Source organism: Hemibagrus wyckioides, linkage group LG21, assembly GCF_019097595.1.
Source record: "Hemibagrus wyckioides isolate EC202008001 linkage group LG21, SWU_Hwy_1.0, whole genome shotgun sequence".
Taxonomy (NCBI): domain Eukaryota; kingdom Metazoa; phylum Chordata; class Actinopteri; order Siluriformes; family Bagridae; genus Hemibagrus; species Hemibagrus wyckioides.
The window spans coordinates 12,960,759-12,981,595 of NC_080730.1; the positions used below are offsets into that span (position 1 = coordinate 12,960,759).

The 20,837-nt window shown below is 40.5% G+C and overlaps 2 protein-coding genes across 2 annotated transcripts in view; both read left to right on the forward strand.

Annotated features, from left to right (window-relative positions):
- Positions 1-950: 950 nt before the first annotated feature.
- On the forward strand, positions 951-7,940 carry LOC131342497 (uncharacterized). The gene is made up of 2 exons (XM_058373472.1): positions 951-3,845; positions 6,293-7,940. Exons 1-2 carry the CDS (start codon positions 1,917-1,919, stop codon positions 6,482-6,484), a joined length of 2,121 nt encoding a protein of 706 aa, XP_058229455.1. The 5' UTR covers positions 951-1,916; the 3' UTR covers positions 6,485-7,940.
- A 3,375-nt stretch (positions 7,941-11,315) lies between these two features.
- plekha6 (pleckstrin homology domain containing, family A member 6) overlaps positions 11,316-20,837 on the forward strand; it is a 94,934-nt gene continuing 85,412 nt past the window's right edge. The window contains exon 1 of the mRNA XM_058373853.1: positions 11,316-11,504. The gene's annotated coding sequence lies outside the window, so the exon portion shown is untranslated. The remainder of the gene's footprint in view (positions 11,505-20,837) is intronic.

Genomic DNA, 20,837 nt, shown 5'->3' on the forward strand with positions numbered 1-20,837 from the left:
ATACAACAACTGTGTTATGCAAAATTATATAACATTATATAAAGTGAATAGTGTGTAGTGCAATAGTGTCCAAGGTGCAGACAGCAGCAGTACAAAATTTTGCAAAATTATATAAAGTGTAGTGTGTAGTGTGCAATTGTGTCCAAGGTGTCCAAGGTGCAGCAATCAGCCTTGGCCGCCCATGACCCTGTCGCTGGTTCACCACTGTTCCTTCTTTAGACCGCTTTAATGAATTAATGAATTTTAGCATACTGTTATATACCATTTCAGTCCTATTTTATATATTTCAAAAGCATATAAGGGTTACATTTGAAAAAATGTTAAGGGATCTTCAAGCTTCATTGAAAGAGCTACTTTGGTGAAGAGGTCTCACTGGTTCACTGGGGAATAGTTATAACAAACCCAGTTTAAACATTAGTATAGTTTAAACAGTAATCTAAGGTTAATAGGAAAGGTGTTGTTAATTTGACAGATATTATTAAATTATTAAAGGTCTCCAGTGTCAGCGCTTTGTAACAGTAAGTTTTCTGACACTGGATGTTCCACAGCATTAAATGTTAACTTCAACTGGCTGTGGTGAACTGGACAGGGTTCACACACTACAGACATTTTAGAGATACCAGTCAGCCTCTACTATATGTCTTTGAACTGGTGAGGATTATAAAGAGCAATGGTGCTAATGGGTGGTTTAAAAATCACTTCTTTTTGTGGCGATCAGGTGTCCATAAACTTTTGGTCATTAGACTTAAACCGCCTGTTCTTAAGCTTGGTTTTTTTTTTTTTTTTTTTTGAGCTCAAGATTATTTTTGAGCACGGCCACAGGACAGCACGTGAAATATGCATGCTATTCAGCAGCGGCGCAGGTTGCGTAACAGGCACTGTGGCCACGTTCGACTGATTTTTTACGACGATCCCTAACGTTGCCTTCATTAGCACGGAGTTTATTGACGGTCCCTTAGCCTTTCTGATGAAATCTCCCTTGTTTGCATTGGGCTTTTCTCTGCTATCCTTTTGGAAGGGAAGGAAAAGGAGGAACTGAAGAATCCACCGCTGAATCTAACAGCGAATAACAGCCATTTCAACGCGCTTCAAAATTATATTTCCGGTGATTTGTTGTCTCCCCTTGCACGGGACATTTAATCGATTTAAAAATAAACGCTTGTTAATTCGCTAACGCGCCAACTCGGTACATTAGTGTTCAGCGCTCTTATCGGAAGAGGAGGAACTACACTAGCTACCAGAGATCTAGCTTCAGTATCGACTTCGAAACCAAAATGGCTTGCATATCGACGTCCGATTTGGGAAGTGTGGAATATGTCAGCTCGATCTTTATCATGCCATCATCCTCTATTTTCTCTCCTGTTCTCAGTAAGTTTGCGAGCGTAACGAATCCTCAACGTACAGCTGCTGTGAATCTGAACATGGCGAGTGCCGGGGACAATATGGGCGCCGACTGCCTTCACTGCTGGGTCGCATGGAGAGCTAACCGGCAACATGGCCTTGCCGTTTAAACACCATGGACACTTTGGGGATTTGACAATATTAAATACGGACAGTATTCTGAACTGCGACACTTTGTCGTTGACTTTTGTTAGTTCTTCGGTAGCTAATATTTAGCAGCACGTGAAATTTGTAAGATTTCCGACTCGTTCCCTCTCACGCTAATGTACAGCCAGTGCTGTAGCTTACTCCGACTACAGATATTTAGCTAACTTAACTAGTTTACGTCTAAAGTCTTAACATCTGCCTTTAAGTAAACAGTTAAGTATTAATCTACCCTTGTCGAAAGGGGAAAAAAAAAAAACTTTACTAGTTCACTAGCTAAGAAGTTGGTGATCAGTTTTCGCCGTCCCAGACTTTTTGTTTCTGGGCTTTCATAACCTTATTTAATATTTTGAAATAATTAATATATAATAATGTTTAGAAGTATGAACTCAGAGGAACACTTCTCTAAGAGGGGTTCAGTGCCCACTTCTGCTAGCCTGGAGGTGAGGAGCGACAGCTGGGCTAGCTCCTGGATTAGCATGCTGTCAGCAGTGTCGAGGCCTGCGTGGTCGCTTCTTCAGAAATATTTGCCTGGAAAATCGCAGGCTTGGTCCAGCGAGGCAAGAAAATCAGACATTGACTTTGGACATAAGCTTATGGCAGGTCTCGATCACCTTATGCCTCCTGACCAGAGTCCCACTCACCTGCGTGTAGCTTATGTTCACTGTCAGCATGAAAACGGCGCGTTTCTCACTTCCGGCGATGTAGAAACTCTGCGCTGGATGACCACAGACTCTCTGAGAGACCTGGGGATTGAAGACGCCGTGAATATGAATTTTAAGGCTCTACAAACAGAACCAGTGAAGGACAGGTACCAAGCATCGACATGGAATTTTCTCAGTAGGTTTCTGGCACCAAAAGAAGGAAACCACGCTGAGTTCACGCAGCCCAAGTTGGGTGTTTTGTATCCAAGTCAAACCACAAGAGCCACTAACACCTGGTGGTGGCAGGGGCTTTGGAGATCGGACGACCCTCAAAGCGCCCTCAAAACACAACCTGCTTTGTACCAGACTAAAAACTCTGCTGGTGCTGAAACAAAGTCCCTGCATTGTGGAGAGCGCCACAGTAGTGGTCATTGTGAGCCGGGTTGCCAGGGGTCAGCTGTTGCACTTGATAAGCTGGTAGAACCGTTAGGACACAGCAACGAGGCTGAATGGACATGCAGCGAATATGCTGGACTTTCACGCTTCAAAGAGTCAGCTGACCATACAAGCCTTCACACAGTCAGGCTGGAATTTCTCCCGAACTCGGACTACCTTCCATTAGCTCATGAGCACAGCGCTGTAGAGCATCAAGTTGGTATCAGAGCTGCTGCCGCCTGCAGTGAGGTGGCGGTTCTGACCCCGGACCAGGACAATGGCTACTCTAGTTTGGAGGAAGAAAGTGCCAGTGCAAGGCAGTGTAAGATGAACGGCGTATGTGAATTGTTGGACCTTGAAGGTTCTACTGCTTCTCAGGCTGGCGATCATGGGCACGGAGGAGAGGAGGACAAATCTGCAGGGAATACTCATTGTGAGAGGGTTGAGAACAAAGAGGAAGACAAGGAGGAGGAAAAAGTGCAAAACGCAGAGCCTGCGATTGTACATGAGGCTTTGCCAGTTCAGTCCACTCCTTGCTGTCAGAACAAGGCGATCGCTTACATCATGGGCAGCCCCTGCAGCGACGAGTCAGACGTGGAAGACAACAGCGTTCAGGACAGTGACGATGATGACGGCTTTGACAGCGACGTCTTGGACAGCTGTTCTGACTCCGAGGACATGGATGATAGTGATGATGAGGATGAAGAAGATGAGGAGGATTCAGAATCTGAAGAAATTGACTCTGAGAGTGAGAGACTGTTGAATTCATTGTTCCAAACAAAGGACCCCTATAACCCTCGCAACTTCACAGCCTCTATCCGGACATCCAGGAAACTCGGTGAATCTGCCACAAATACATGCACAGTGGGATCCCCAGTAGAGCCCGAATCCCTTTTGTGTTCCTCTCCATTGTCCCCTCCTTCACCTCTGGAAGGAACCCAGAAAGATGCGGAGTCCAGCGAAGAAGCCGGTTCGTCTGTGGACGAAGCTGAGAGCCTGAGGCTTTGGAACTCCTTCAGCTGCTCATCGGATCCCTACAGTCCAATGAACTTTCAGGCGGCAATCAGTACTCGGCAGCCACACAGACAGCGCTGTAAGAAAGAGAGACCGGTCGAGCCTCTGGTCTATAGGAAAGAGGAGGCGGAGGAGAGGATGGACAGCGGCTTCTCAGAGACAGCTGTTCAGGGCCTCGGAAGTGCTGGAGTTGTCAGACTGAAAAAGGTTAGTATGAAATTTCAATTACTTTCCAGGCCAAGAAATTCACATGTTGCTTAACATTTTGTATGTCATGGTCAAAGTTTGATTTCTTCTCTTGTGATTTATGTATTTTACCAAGTTTTGTAGAGTAAGTTGAGTGCACTATGTTTGAAATAATAACATTGATGAAGAGTAGACATACACAGGTGTCTTTCAGACAGGACAGGTGTGAGTGCATGTTTTCATTCCAGCTAAGGAGAAGCCACACCTGCCTACTGAAAGCCAAGATCAACAGATTAAAGAGGTGGAATCAGGTGTGGTTTCTGCTTGACTGGGATAAAAAGCTGCACCACACTGCACTCGGCCCTTTGCGAGTAAGATCAGACATAATGTCTTTTGAAAGACTAGGAAGTATCGTGAGCTATACTAGCTTGACTAGACGTGAAAAAAAACCAAACTTTTGAGTATATATATAAACTTGACATTTCTCTTTACACTGCTTACTCAGGGAAATTCCTTCAGTTTTTTTATATAAGAATTGAATATTGTAGTATCAAACATTTTATTCTATTGTAATGCTAACATAAGTTGCTATGAGTTGATGATGCAGTTTTATACATGTTGCCATTATATCCAGTACAGACATACAGAGGAAATTCTGTCTCCTCTTATCTGTGTGGTATTTCAGACATCCCAGTTTAGCGTCAGTAGTCTCAGTCTGGATTTAGATCATCAGTATTAAGGCTCAGCTGTGAATGGATGTGAAAATGATGTAAACCAGCGCAATACCATTATCTTTTTTTTTTTTTTTTCCCCCCTCCCATCTTCTGATGCAACACTTCCATTTTGCGCTCTCCAGGGAGGCACAAGCGGGTACTCTGCCCATTACTCATTATCACTCTGGCCCATTTTCAATCTCTGACTCAATGCTAGTCATAGGCATTAGCTGTAACTGTAGAAGTATGCACTGTCCTAGCCACGGCAACTGACCATCCCTCCCCCATCATCTCCACACCACCTTCTTTTGATTTAATATCAGGTCATTGTAGAGGAATATGTAATGTTACTTAGCAACAGTGAGCAGTGGCTGGGTGAGAGAGAGATCCCTCTGATTTCTGTAAAGAGAAGTGGAGATAGAAATTCCTCGGTTGTCTTTTTTTTTTTTTTAAATGAATGTGCACTGGAAGATTTAATCTACACACAGACACACTCACTGTCCACTTTATTAAGAACACCTGCACATTTGAGCAACTGTCTAATCGGCAATCATGTGCCACCAGTGCAGTGCAAAGAAATCATTCAGACACAAGTCAAGAGTTTCGGCTAATGTTCCCATCAAACATGAACAAAAAGTGCGATCTCTGACATTAATCATGGCCTGGTTGGTGGTTCTAGATGAGCTAGTTTGAGTTTTTAAGAAACTGCTGGGATTTTCACAGGAAGTGGTTAAAACATCAAAACATTGAGTGAGTGACGAGAAATGTGTTAAAATGAAAAGGTCAGAGGTGTTTTAGGTGTTTGGTTTTATATCATTTTAATATAATGACTGTATGTTCAGATAAGAGAGGGGAACAGATGTCTTTGTTTCTGCTGGAATGAAACTTTCCTTCTGTGTGCTGGAAGGTTATGAGTGATGTAATATCGAGAAATAATGAACAGAAATATTAAACTCGCGGCAAAAGCTTCACTGAGTGTCTGCTCAATGCGCCTGTGGCCCTGATGTAACACCTCAGTAAAAGTTTTTTGTGAAAAGGAGAAAATGTGGCACATTGGATTAAGTGTGTGATGAAACGCACCACAGCTTACCATCTTAAGTTTCACACCATTAAATGTGCTTTAAAAATATATATACACACATCCCATAGCAGTTTGTCAACAATTACACACCTAATTTCTATTCTAGTTCTTTAAAATTTAAAATGAATAATAAAAGATTGTTAAAAAAATGTTACAGCAGGAAGTCAAGACTAAAATATTGAGCTGAACATGAACCTTCTGACAGGAGGAAAGGTTTCAAGTACAGAGGTAAAATGATACAGGTTTACAGCATCAATCAAGCATTTTACAAGTTTCTTTTCTCTTTTAGAGGTGAAAAAATAGGCAGAAAGGCATGTCCCTATTGAAATGTTTTTTTAAAAAAAAACATTTTGTTCTTTTGGAGTGAATGAGAACTGCTTTGGCAGACTGACAGTGTTTTGACCTCAGGCATTTCATCTGTCTGCTGTTTAAAGCCGTACATTTGTTAAGGAAATAGTTTTACACAGCATATGCATGTCAGTGTTTTTCTAAACAGTGTTGTGGGGCTTTTTTTTGCAGTTATAAAGTATAAATTATAAGTATAAGTTATAATATAAGTATAAGTTATAAATGCAGTTAGTTTGCATTAATAAAACAATTGGTTTCGAATTTTCAGTTTTGTCATTAAATGGTGCACATTTTAAGCCGTTCTCTCGCCGTGTGTTTCTGCGCAGGTGACGTTCATCGAGGAGGTGGAGGAGTTCTACGCCAGCAGTGACGAGGAGCGGCACGGCCCGTGGGAAGAATACGCCCGAGACCGCTGTCGCTTCCAGCGTCGCGTTCAGGAGGTGGAGGAGAGCATCAGTTACTGCCTGACTCCCAGCTTCCGCCTTAACATCTTTCAAAGACGCTATCCTAGTAGCTGATGTTTTTGTTGTTTGTTGCTGCTTCTTCTTCTTTCTTTTTTTTAATAGTTATTTTTGATCGCACGAGACAGTTAAATTATATACATATCGGGTCTAATTCAGGGTGAAGAAGAGGAGCGGAAATGAAGAAGGAAGGCATAAAGACTCCTGTGTTGCAGTTTCATTCGTGTGTTAGGGTTCTAACACTTCACGAAGTCATACAGTAAAGAACCACTGTCCTGTTCTGTGGAGAGCTTCGTTACCCCACGCAGACATGCAGCTTCCTGAACACCACGACAAAGTAACGAAGTGAAAAATGACGTCTGTTGCACGACGTCCGGTGGGGGGGAAAAAGGTCACAGTTTTGATGAAAAGCTAAGTTTCAAACACCTTTTGAAATGTTTTCATCTGTGGGTATTGTTTATGTTAAAAGACCCTAATGCACTAACTCTGACTTGCTTCTTAAATGTCTTAACTTCATCTCTATTAGTGCATCAGTATTGAACTCTTGCCCTTTATAGTGTTAGAAATACCTGTTGCCTTCACGTCCTACCAGGATTTTATTTCGGCTGTGTTTAGATGGGGTGGGTGGGTGTTTTTTTCCCTATTGTAAAATCTTTTGACAAACTTTTCTGCCAATACCATCTATGTTTTCCATTAGTTGTGCCATAAAATGAAAATTTGGAGTATTTATTAACATTATACCATTTGGCAGGTGGTCAGAGTTTTGTCTTTTGTGCCAAGAAAATTTGTATTGTGCGTTGAACGAAAGCATACAAATCTTTTCCCTTCCCTGTAGAAATACAACTCCAGACATGCCAAGTCTCTTCTTTCATGCCAGGAGTTAGGGATGTTAATAAACACGGGTCAAATGTCCCAGCCTTTCTAAATGCAGCTGTAAAACCTGTTCACTAATTAACCTTCAAGCCAAAGATAGCACTCGAGTTCTGTACAGCTCACGTAGTGGAAGCTCAGCATTGGAGCACACATCACAGAGGAGTCATGTGGATGAGGGACCCACATGAACACGCGCTATTTGTCGAGTTCAGCAGTATCTGTTCCTGCATCCGAAGACGGGCGGGTCTTCCTTCATGCTCCGGATTTGCATGGTCCTGTATAAGCGTACAGTCCCAGCTTTCATTACCTTCTAAAACCCGCTTGACTTTCTAGTGCTTGAGAATCACTGTGGTGTGTATCGTGTCTTAACTGAGAGGTCGTGTCTCTGTAGTCTCAACTGTGGCAGCTGTGACCCAAGTGGCTGGATTTCTGTGTATGACTAAAAAGAAAATGCAGGGAGCTAAATGCATGATCTATTGAAATATAATATGCTTGATGTCAAAGCATAGGGTTCATTTGTTTAATTAACATGGAAGTGTTTTATTTTTCTAAAACAAGTTAGGACTATAGTTATTCAGCATTTATTCTGGGTTTTGTCTTAATCGATTTAACATACAAATAAAACTATTATTTAAATCGATCTGTGTGTCCGGTGCTTACAGAAACTTCATTGGGGATGGGAATACCAGGGTAATGAATGTTTTATTATTATTATTATTATTATTATTGCATTACTAATTTACTGTTGTTTGGGAATTACACATCACCTGTACATCCTACCAGTATCCACTACCATAAACACTTCTCTACTTATTTGTCAAGCTTGTAATAGAAGATATAAAGTGGAAAGAAAGATTTGAAGAACTTTTGGATGAGTATGTTAATAATCTAATGTAAAGTAGAATTCATGATTTGCAATTTTACCTCGACGTGTATTTACTGTACATCAGTGAAATCGAGCTGTTCTACACAACTGCAATCGTGCCACCTAGTGGAAACCATTGGTAACTACAGTTATCAAATCTATTTTGTACTAAGTGTAGTTACCCGTGTTTTCCACTAGGTGGCACGATTACCTGATATGTTACGCACTGTGATTATTGGAGCAGTTGTGTATAACTAAACTTTTGTTTACCACGATTATTACATTCCGGTTGTTTATAACCGATTCCATGTATAACAATTTGTATATAAATTGCAGTAAATATTTCTAAACATGATAACGGTTATATGATGCCTGTATAAAGCAAAAAAAAAAAAACTATTATGGTAGAAATGCAGCATTAAACTACCTGATTATTAACACATAAATGGTGTTAATGCTTCGCAAATATTTTCTACCCGAAAAAATTTCTCACTTTTTTAAATTAATTTCTGCACAGAATAAGTTTAAGGAGTAGAAATTTGAAGCACATTTAGTGCAGGATGAACAGTTTGCCACTGGAGGGCAGTGTGTCCTTTTTTGCACTGGCTGAATGACGCACGTAGTAAGTAAACAAAGTCCCGGTTTGTCGATGTGTTTAAAATGCCAAAACAGCGTACAAAAATAAGAATTTATGTTAATGTATTAGTCGGTTATCGTGTGTAAACATACAGTTGGAAATAAACCGCTCAATTCACTTCCGCGTGGTCGAATCATTACACCACATCCTGTCACAGCGACAGATACAGCCAATGAAAATCCTCTTCAGACTCGGTAACCTACATGTGTCCCCGCCCACTAGTGGAGCTTCTGCGAATCACAATAGCCATATAGTTTTTTAAAAATCTACCGTATGAGAGTCAGTTAAATTACTTAACTTGACTCTACCTTTTGGATTAATAAGATTATATTAAAGATCTAGATAAAACCCTAATTGCATTGAGTATTAATGCACCTGTTGTTTTGGCAAAAAAAAAAAAAAAAAGTTTTAGAAGATATCATGCAAAGGTCCACTACAATACATGCTGCAGAGTTCAGACAAAAACACACGGCAAACAAAACTGGTTATAAATCGTTATGATGTGACAAACAACCGAGTCGCCTAGATTCTGTGTGATTAAACGGAATGAGTGAATCGCACAGGTGATTATTGCACAATAAGAACGCTACGGTTCCCAGAGTTCACTTAGAAGAGTCGAACAAGGAGTCGACTCATTCGCGAACGACACATCGCATGACGTCACTGATGACACGCTGTTTAGCATAAAGCACTGATTTAGACGCTAAAGTAGTTTAGTAACCTTAGCTAAGGTGATCAGCTACAGGAGCACAGAGCAATGCAAATACTGTATTATCTTGCAGACTTGTTAGTATGATTAGAGTTACCTCTGCAGTTGTCTGGAGCGTGTATCTTTGCTCACGAGGGAAAGCTTCAGGAAGTTCGGTGAACACGTTCACTAGCAGTGTAGCTAACATTCTGCTAATACGTTACACTAAACACTACACTATATTGTGTCATTAAAAGCAGTAACCGAGTTTACTCAAATTTGGCTAATTATTGAATTATTATTATTAGTAGTAGTAGTAGTAGTAATAGTAGTAGTAATATTATATGTATGCTTAAAAACTAGTAGCCAGCAATATTAAGTTAGCTAGCAATATTAGTTAACATCAGTAGCCAGGTCTGCGATAGTGTAGAGGCTAAGCTAACTAGGGCTAAATTGTGTAAATGAAATTAGACATTAGACAAGATTGGACTAAGAAAAAGTTTAACACTACTGTACACCAAACATTTTTGTTTATGGCAATGAAAACATATGTATGTATACGTATATACTGTATATGTCCATCTTCTCAAAACCAGTGAGCACAGATATGCAATTACATCTATTAACCAGTTGGCTTACTAACATTACTATAACTAGTATATTTTGTAGGTATAACCAGTGGCCTAGTAACAAGATAGCAAGTTGAAACGGATGGTGAGTAAACTCCTTTGTTGTGTAATTAAATTAAATTAAATTAATTGGCTAAACTCGGTTTTAATTTAAAATTTAACAATTTTTGAACCCAGTGCAAATTCAGTGTCTGCAGGACACACATTAGAAATGTTTTAAAGAGAAAAATCTATTTGTATCATATCCATTTTTATCATATTAATCCATCATATATATATATTTTTTTATATAAATAACGTGTGCTTTTCAGTAACATCAAGGATTTATTTTACAATGAAATTCAGACCCATGAATTTTTTTCCATGGACACGTTGATTTATTTTAATTTTTTTTTCAATCAACAGTTTCCTGTTTTAGATTTATATATGTGTTGGACTACTTGCTTATATTGGTACTTCTGCTTCATCTGAATTTCTCATTAACATGACAAGGAGCGTCGCTGAAAATTGTGATGGAGAAAAGAAGTTCATGATCCCTGAACACCCCCCTATAATGTCCGACATCATTCCATAACGTCAGCACAGCACAACCGATAATGTCTCACAATACTCTACCAACCAACGGATTAACACCAGAATCTCTAAACACACATATTATCACAGATATTTCAGTGGAAACATATTTCATGTGTTGAAGTTGCACTTTTCCTTTAAGGGCTCTAGTTAGTCAGTCTAAATGACTCTCTCCACATGGAAATCTCTTCCTGTCTGTTTTTTTTTTTCTTTATATCTGCAGAAACCTTATATGATTCCGGGGGTTAATCCAGATATGCATTGCTGCTATTTGGTGCAGTGGACGGTCCTGCAGGAGTTTCCAGCTATATCTGTGTCTTTACCATGGAACTGCAGCTGTGATGAAACCCCCCACCACTGCACACTGTACTCATTAGCACTGTGATTCCATGCTGCCTCTCCTTCTCTTCCTCTCTCATGATGGAGAGCTCAGACACTGCCATGTGACTCCTCAGGATTTGCAGCGAACATGCTCCCTCCCTCCCTCCCTCCCTCCACTCCACTCCACTCCACCCCTCCCAGTGTGTGTCGCCCCTCCCTCCTTTCATCCCTTTCCGAGCAGAGGATGCATGTTGTTGTACAGCATCCCAAAGCCTCACACCCACCAGCACTGGCTCTGTTGTAGCTGCCTAATGAATGGCTGCTGCATTTTCCAGCTAAGCCTTTTATATATTCCAACCTCTGACTATCATATACACAGTGTATGCCGGTCTGCCATCATCTCCTGGCTTTACGAGGCTGATTTTATATCTTGTGGACATATTGGAGACGGGTAATCAGAGACGTCGAGAAGAGCTTGGAGCAGGTGGCTGGTGCGTATGCATTAATGGCTGTCAGTGATGTCGATGTGGTTTTGGGCTTGGGTACTAAACATGTTTATTTTATGAGTGCGAGAGACGCACAGTGTATTTGGCTCTTTATGGGGGCCGGCTGTTCCCATGAGGATAGAAATACAGGACAATTTTGACATTGTGGGGACATTTGGCTTGCCATGGAAAAAAGTGCTGAAAAAGCAAAAAGAGCCATAGGCGTAGTATTATTTATCTACAGCAATACATTTCAGTGGAAATACCCCACAGTGATAGCATTACAAGATTTATGGTGTGTGTGTGTGTGGTGGTTGGATACGCTGCTCTGAAATGGCCATGCTGGAAGCTCCATGTGTTGTCAACACACTGATCCTGTTTTGACATTCGTGCGCTCATCCATTCTTCATTCATATGGACAGGGGTACAATAGGTTCAGCGTAATAAACTGATTACGGTATTATTGCAGCACACAACTGTAGCCGTGAGTAATATACAATAGAGTTCAAAACCGTATCCTCGACTGAAGAAATGGTTCGTTTTGGGGGCTTGTTCACTGCTTGTTGTGTATACTGTGTCACCAAATGTGCTCTTCTCTGAACCCCCGAGTGCCACCACCTGTCTCCCTGTCTCGTTTTCTGTCTATTTCTTTTTTCTTCTCTCTCTTTCTTCCACTGTCAGTGAGATTTGCTTCAGTCATGTGGGTTTTCTGGAGAATGCAGAGATTTCTAACCCTGTCGGGCTAATGCTGATGCTGTAGACAGTGAAACGTAGTGTAATGTTTACACAGGGATTGAAATGTTTGACACATTTAAAGCACTATGGATTTCCTCTATATGCAAATGCAATGTTCTCAGTCTCCATTATGACGCGTGTGCAGTAATGCAAATTTTTTTATTACTCAAAAAACTGAACCTATAGAAAAACATTTGCTTACACATGTTAAGGTTACACACCAAAGAGCAGGCCTATAGAAAATGTTCTCAGAGAGAGTTTGTGTATATGAATGCTGTACTTAGACATAGAAAAAAAGAGGCATACTATCTCTCAGTCTGTTGTAGTCGCCAATATCTCGACTTGTATCTGGGTTTATTTTCATATTGGTGTGTGGGGCCAAGGAGCTGTTATCTTAATCCCTCATTAGCAATAGTGTAGTGCCTGTAGATTCAGATATAGAGGCGATGTTTGTCTGTAATGTCTGTAGCACACTGGGTGCAGTTACTTGTGAATGATTGGATCCATGATTGATGTAATCCACACATTCATACTTGTGCTCATGCCATTCATACATCCAGGCCTCTATTACTGTTACCATAACATCAGCTTCAGAGTAATTTCATATACATATCTACTGTATGTATACACTGGACCTGAATATCATGTCTCAAGATTATTAATACAACCTGAAAGACAATACAGGAGCTGAGAACATACAGTATTACAGAGTAACACAAAACCCTGAACGTTATTAAGGTTCAGCAGTTTAATATCTAGCTGGAGGCATCCTCGTCTCAGCAGAACCAAGGCAAAAATAACCTGTGCTGCATGTTCCCTCTCAGCATGTATGCCTTTTGCCGAACTCATTAAAACATTCTCATTAAAACAAAAGGAGTTCGCCTGTCGAGCAACATCACACTGATTGTTTTCCTGTGATGATGACCGGTGATGTCAGATGAAAGATTTGTATTATATAATACTTGTCATGCTTGAAAAAATAGTGTCAGGTTTGTTTGGTACTGAGTTAATACTGCAGGGATGGATGAATCATAAGTGCATTAGTTAGCCCACTGGGCAAGCGTAAGCATGGTTGCCAAGTCTCAGATTTTGGTTATGCGGTGAGATTTGGCATGCAGTATGTGCATTATGTCTAAAAATAGTTATATACCAGTCAGTAAGGTTATATATATTTTTTCTTTTTTTCCCAAGCAAATATGAATGAAAAATCTGTCCCAGGTGTCATAATACATGTTTTTTATAATACAAATTTTTTATGCTTTTTTTTCTTCAGAAAACTACTTAAAATTCCAAAATTGCAAGCACAGAATTCTTCCTTTAAACTACCACCTAGATCCATATGTAATTACTTTCAATCATTACTGTACTCACACCATGGAACATGAATTTAAGAGGGCTTTGGCTGAATGCTCACTGTGAGGATGTCACATGACGCGCCTCGGCCCAAACCTGCAATAAATCTGTGGTCATTTTGAAAAATTGCAGACTGCATTCATAAAATCGCAAACATCCTGGAGGAACTGCGAAGCAGAACCGTATTCACTGCCACCCAAGTCCATCTCTGGTACTGGCTCTGTCAGTTCAACCCTTACAAGCATGCTGTTACTTAAGAATATCTTAAAATAAACTTTGCAAAATAGATTCCACTCCAGTTTGCCTGAGTGTGACATCTCTTGGCATGTGATGGATGAAAGGTGGCACCAGGAACTGGAGTCTAAAGTGTTAACCTTCAGAGCTGAGCATCTTTACCACAGGAACCCATCAAATCAGCTATGCAGAGGTGCCTAGGGACATGATCTCTGATAGAAGGACAAAGGAAAAGAATGAGGGGGACTGGGGTGTGTGTGTGGAGGCGGGGTGGAGGAACCGAGACACTAAAAGAGGTAGTGATGAGGGGAGGGGATGTTGAGGTTGTATTACTTTTCCTTATTGCCCTTCGTTGTACCGTGTTCCAGATTCCTGACAGATTACTAAGTGCCTGGTCTGTTATCTATTCATTATTCATTTTATTCATGTGTATCTGAATATGTATTTTCCGAAACAAACACCAGAGCTTAAAATGACTTCCTGTGAAAGCAGGTTTGGTTGGTTAGAGGGTAGATGTGCCAAATCTACAGCAGATCGGCCTTAACGAGTTAACCCTTTTGCCTCCAAAAGGGTTAAGTCTTTTGGTTGTGTTGCATCATCACCATTGGGAGAAAACTGCTACCTGCTTGGTTTTGAATCTAGCTTTTACATCAAATGGCAGAAGCCTCGCCGGCTCGTCTGGACACAGCAATTATGCCACAATTTTTCAGTTTCCATATCAATCACTAGGAGCTAGGGAGCACTTTGAATGTGTCCGTGATTGGTGTTTGACTTGCCAGCAACAGCAGTTTGGCATAAGTGCCCTGGCATCACCCGCTGTGGCCAGCTATTCAAGTGGGAAATGATTTCTGACAGGCGCATTAATATGTAAGGCAATCTGAAACCAAAACACGCTTAAATTTATCCTGTTAGGAGGTCTTGCTGTTTTCTGTGGTACTGACTAAAAGCTCACTTGCTCACCGAAGCAGGCTGAAGACAGCGAGCCATTGATTATTCTCTTGCAGAAGAACAACTGTTTGACTGTGCCGTTTGCTTAAAACCACACGAAATCTGCACAAAGAAATCTACATTGAGATGGAAGCAGATGCACACTGGCACTGTTGCCTCCATTGTGTAACAAACTGGCACCAAAATGCTGTTCTGTTGATCGTTCACGGAACGTTTTGGTTTATTATTTACAGGGAACTTCTTTAAGCTTTCTGTAAGCTAAACCACACAATCCATGGCTGTGTTCTTTACTCCAATGTAACAAATCTTAATTCAACATTTCTTCTAGATTATTTTTTCTTACTTTACAGTAACTGATGGTTTACACACAGCTCTCAGATGTGGATTTTGTGGATTTTTCTAATCATGTTTTCTGTGCTTTGCATCATCGCTGGATATTCCTTCTCTCAATTGCTGTTCTTGTGCAATGGGAGACCAATAGCTGGCCAGTAGACTTGATTTTGCTCTCTGCTGGATCTGGATCCGTATTGTCATATTCTGAGACCCGTAACCACACGGGCTGTGCTTCCATTAGCATGTGAATGGCCCTGTTTAGCGCTGTTCCACTCCCCACGGGCTGCCTGGCAAACCAGAGTGTGTGTGATCCTGACTCACGGGCACCCATGTATCTCTCCCTGTGGACTAATTAGGCAGGTTTTTAATGTAGAGTTCTTCCTGAATGATGGTTTTGTACAGCTGTGTCTCTCCACACCCTTTCCTTTCTTTCTGGGGTTTTGGGAGTTGGCATGGAGAGACAAAGCTGTTAAAGCTGTCATGGGTTTTGTATGAATTAAACCTTGCATCATTAACATTGGTCAAACCTTACAGGATGTCTTCTTTTTTAATGCTCATAGTGTTGCCTATTCATGATCATTTAGGTTACTCAATCATCTAGCATGATGTACATTTCCTACTTCTCACATAATAAACCATTAAGAAGTGTCTGAGCTGCAATGATCATAAACTGATCATGATTTAGCAATAGAATAGACCACATAGAATTTCAAGCATGAACGCCCATCCTCCAAACCCACCCAGCGCCCCACCAACCACTCCTCACCTATTTTTTCGTTCCACCGACCAACTCTCCCCATCGTACAACAGCTACCCGCAAGGGAGGGTGGAAAGCTACATAGCTATATAACAGAAGAAAAAGCTCGATCTGCCCTCTTCTGCATACACAAGCTCACATACTTACATTTACACATTTAAACTTACACATACACTCATGGTTGGTTAGTGTCACTGTGATTGGGAGAGTACACCTTCCCTCTCACTCAAAGAACACAGCCGTGAATGACTGTGGCATGAATGGGATTTGAATCTTGTGATCACAGGACCACAGGCTAAGCCACAGGTTTGCATGGCCTGGACCTGAAAAACAGAACCTTCATACTTCACACATCTAACCTGAAATCACAGTCTTTTAAGACCTTCAACAGTGAAAAACGTACACAAAACAGGTGCTCTTGTTTTTCTGCTCTTATCCTTTTGCATATTCATGATCCCAGCCAGTCCACAGAGACTTAGCTACCATTTGGTAACGGAAGACTCCTCCTACTCCTTTAATTTTTTTCCTGATTTTAGAGCACTTTATGGTTGGAAATGGTTGGCTGGGATCCAAGTGAAGAGGCATGTGGAGAACACCAGCCAGTAAGGCCCCCTCACTTCAACAGCCTGAGAGTTGAATTAGAGGTGCTTCATAAAACTATTTAAACACCCATTTGACTACACCTGTGGTTTAATATCATTGGGTTGGTACCTTCTGCTTCTTCATCTTCTTCATCTTCTTCTACTTCTCTAATGTTATCATTATTGTTGTCAATCAAATTCAGCACTTGATGGGATTTAAAGAAACCATTTGGAACATCTATGCCTGAATCACATAATCTCTTTTTTCATTTCCCTAAGGTTATATATGGATTGCTTTGTTTTTAAGCATCAAATAATTCATGGCTGGCATTAATGTGCACAAGTACAGATCTGAAATTTCCCCTGTAGCGTTTCCTGTCTATACAAGCTGCAAAAGTGCCAGAAATCAAGGCTCTGGCATGCAACATGAGGCCAAGAAAAATACAAAAATAATCGAAATGCTGTGTAAAACACTCAGACATGGGACCTGATTACATAAAACCTCAGAATTCCTATACAGAGGTTTAAAAGGGGATTTTGATGTTGCTTTAAAATCAGTCTGGCCCCTAGACTCCTGATCACTAGAGATTATGGGGAAATTGAAACAGCAGACTATTTTAAATAAGCAGAGAGATATAAAGTATCTGGGAAAGGTCAGTGTCTGGTATCAGCATGAGAACAGATGAATGACCCTGACTGTGCTCCCTAGTGGTGTCTCCCTAACCTCTTACCTAACTAATCCAAAATCCTGTTCCAGGTCAAGCCAGGAGACCAGGAAAAGAGGGATTAATGCATCAAGGAAAAAAAAGCTTCAACATGGCCACATATAGCTTTGCACACTGAACTACATTTATATTGCTGTTTAAATTCTTTAGTAAATGCATGCAGGAAAGTGCAAGAGATGTGGGACAGGTTTCTGAGCCTACACATGCATGGTATAGGCTAATGCTCAAAGTGAATGTTGCATAGGCCATTTAAAAGCACAGTATATCCATTCTAAGCATTTAGCTTGCGTTTCTCAAGAATGTGCTTGTATTTTTTTTCCCCATTCATCCACTTCCATGGGTGTTACAAAAATATTGGCCATGTGCATGTTGCTTTGAGTCATCAGGCACTGCTTTATATAGCTGCATTTCTGGCACATTGATTCTTGTTTGTGGCTTTGCCCAATATTTAGTTTATTCTGGTGTGCAGGGAGAGTCCTGCTGGCAGAAAATAAAATAAAAATGGAATATAATTGTCCTCTAATACAATTTCTACTCATCCATATTCTGAACTGCTTATCCTGCTCAGGGTCACAGGGAACCTAGAGTCTATCCCTGGGGATTCGGGGCAGGCTGGGGGACACCCTAGACAGGGCGCCAACGTTTCACAGGATAGAATGCACACACTATGAGCAATTTAGGGATGGCAATCAGACATGTAAGATCCTTAGAAAATACAAACTCCTTGCATGCAGGGTCGAGGTAATTGAGCCCCCAACCTCAGAAGTGCAAGGCAAACATGCTAACTGTAAAGCCGTCATTCCACCCCCTAGCTCTTTGGTTTTTTTTTTTTTTAGATCGAATAATAATAATGTAAAAAAAATAATCAGGGCATGTTATTATAGGAAAACAATCTACTGTATTGTTGTAACAGTAACTATGCATACCAACTATTTCTTGAGTATTTTCCTACAACAGCATGCCCTGTCATGTTTTTAATTTTAATAAGCACAGAACTGCTTTTATTAATCACAAACGGTTCTCTGTAAGACCAGATTTGTTTGTGGAGTAAGCATTGGGAGGCAAATATGCTAACCTCCAAGCACTGTGCCCCCTGCAATTTAACTATATTAATATAATAAAGTGAGCTAAAAATGTTTTTTTATGATCAACCGAAATTAGAATAATGATTTATCAATTAGAGATCTAGTAATGTTTTACTGTTTTGCACAGTCCTGTGGGCTGAAGTACATGCTTGTGTGTGTGTGTGTGTGTGTGTGTGCCAGCAGGCTGGATTTCTTCTGCTTCTATGACAAAGGGATGCTGCATGTTGCCTTTCCTGGAGTGCAGAGCAGCTAGGTCATACAGCAGGCGTGGCTGGGTGTGTTTACATCTTGCATTAAGAACTCTACTGATGAAAACATTTCACTTATTTAGCCATTCAGGAATGGAGCAGCCTCATTTGGTGATGCTCCCTCGCTCATTTAGCATTCACACGACGGGCTCGTTGAAACACGCGTGGGTTATTTTGCTGACTCCGCTTTGTTAATGCCAATAGCAAACGTTTCATCTCCAAGCAGAATCACGTCTGTTTTCTCTGTCGATGAAAGATCATTCTTCTTAGCCACAGGGTGTGTATGTCTGTGTGGGAAGTCTTTTTTTTCTGACTGGATGATGTGACTCATCACAGAAACAAGTCTCTCGGAGTTATTCATATGCGATTCACAGATCTTCAAAGTGAGTAGCTCAGTAGGAACACTGAAACTATTTTGGCCTTCATTTCATCTCTTAATACATTCGAGTTCCGATTTTAGTTTCGATTCGTCATGTAATACATTATAATACACCGCTGTTGAATTTGGGATCTTCTGATTGGTCAGAAGATGTTAATTAAGTTTCTGGAATTGTGCAAAATCTGACAGTAGTGCAGCTGGAATACGCTTGTTGCATTATGTAGTTTGTGCAACAACAGCTCATTCACAGAGATTTACAGCGATCACTTCACATAATCTAAGCCTAATAATAAACAGATTTTAAAAAAAAAACGTCGGTACTTAAAGAAAAGCGTATAATGATTGACATGCTCAAGCTTTCTGTAAGGAGATCTTTCTTTTGCATTGATGGATGGCGTCTCTAGCGGATTAACTTACTGTTTCTAGCTGGAAGTGTATGTGAGTGATAAGTTGTTTTGCAGACATTCTATAACATTAGGGCTATTCACACTGCGCTTAACCCTTAACCACAGGTTATATCGTTCTAAATCCCGTTTTTAACCCCGGATAGAAGAAGGTTTCAGACTTGTAACAATGTTCCGGGCAACATGTTTAGCAACAGAGATCATTTTTAGATATAAGGACAGAACAGTAAACCTTGACACTACTGTACAAGTAAACACAAAACTCTCCATGCTTAAAAGTAATTATAAATATATATTTAATTTGCTGCTCTTTTTTAATCCTATTGTCTATTTGTCTTTGTTTTGGCAAATTGCTGTGGTTTAGGAGGTAATAAACACTTCAGGACATTTTCCCATAATAGCATGCCTTGTCATGTTCTCCTTTTTCCATACTAACCACAGATACATAAGACACCGCTCCCAGTTTTAATAAGCACAAAGCTCCTTTTTTAACGGTTTTCTGTAAGACCAGTTTTTTGCTCACCCATTTGCATCCTGTTATACAGGTTTAATTGCAATGATTAGGTTTCTTATAAATCCAGCAGTAAGTTGCTTATTATTATCCTTCTTATTATTAATCACTTTACTGCTCTTATTCTTTTACAGCTAAGCAAGATCATTTGCACGTCTAATGTGTTGAAACCCATTCCACTAATTCAGGATTTATAGTCTTATCCATATGTCAGTATTTTAGCACTGTTTTAACGGACACTAGTCGCAGAAGATAAGTTGTTATAATCCACATTGGCTATAATCGTAATGGGCAGCTGCTATCACAGAGATTTTACACATAACGTTGTTGTTGTTCATTTGGTCCACATGTTTCGATTTGGCGCAGGTTTTACGCCGGATGCCCTTCCTGACACAACCCTCCCATTTAATCCGGGTTTGGGACCGGCACTGAGAGTTAACTCTTCAGTGGCTGGGTTAGCTCCCTGTCCGGGAATCGAACCCGGGCCGCGGCAATGAGAGCACGGGATCCTGCCACTGGACCACCAGGAGGCCAACCATTTCACACATAATATCACTGCATTATATCAGTCATCTCGATTTGTTTGTTTCTTTAGCTTTCTTTTTTTATAGACTGGATTGCATAATGGCTCAGCTCAGTCTCAGATACTCTATAAAACATATCTAGTAGATGTTTGAAATAGTATGAAATAAATATTAAATTAATAAATAAATTAGTGTTTTTTTTTAGTTTTATATATTTACACTAAATGTGTCATCAGCATTTCACTCTGTGTATAATGTATAGCCATACAGTCAGCCAAGTATACAGAAGAAATCAAAGAATATGCCTTAATCTCTAATAATAAAGCAGAGTCTTGGCTTGCTTTGTCGTTCTCAGAGACAGTAGAAGTAGAGCTGAAGTAGAGGATGGATGGATTATAGTTGGGTGGGGGAGGTCTTTAGTGCTCAGCCTCAGCGGAGGCAGATAATGGGTCTATTTTCAGGCACCTGCCCTCCTCGGAGACCCTCCTCCACATAAAGCCCTCAATGCTTTTGTTGTGCTTC

Coding starts and splice junctions, on each gene's coding strand:
- LOC131342497 (XM_058373472.1), top strand. CDS start 1,917: ATGTTTAGAAGTATGAACTCAGAGGAACACTTCTCTAAGAGGGGTTCA. Junction 3,846..6,292: donor GAGTTGTCAGACTGAAAAAG/GTTAGTATGAAA, acceptor GTTTCTGCGCAG/GTGACGTTCATCGAGGAGGT.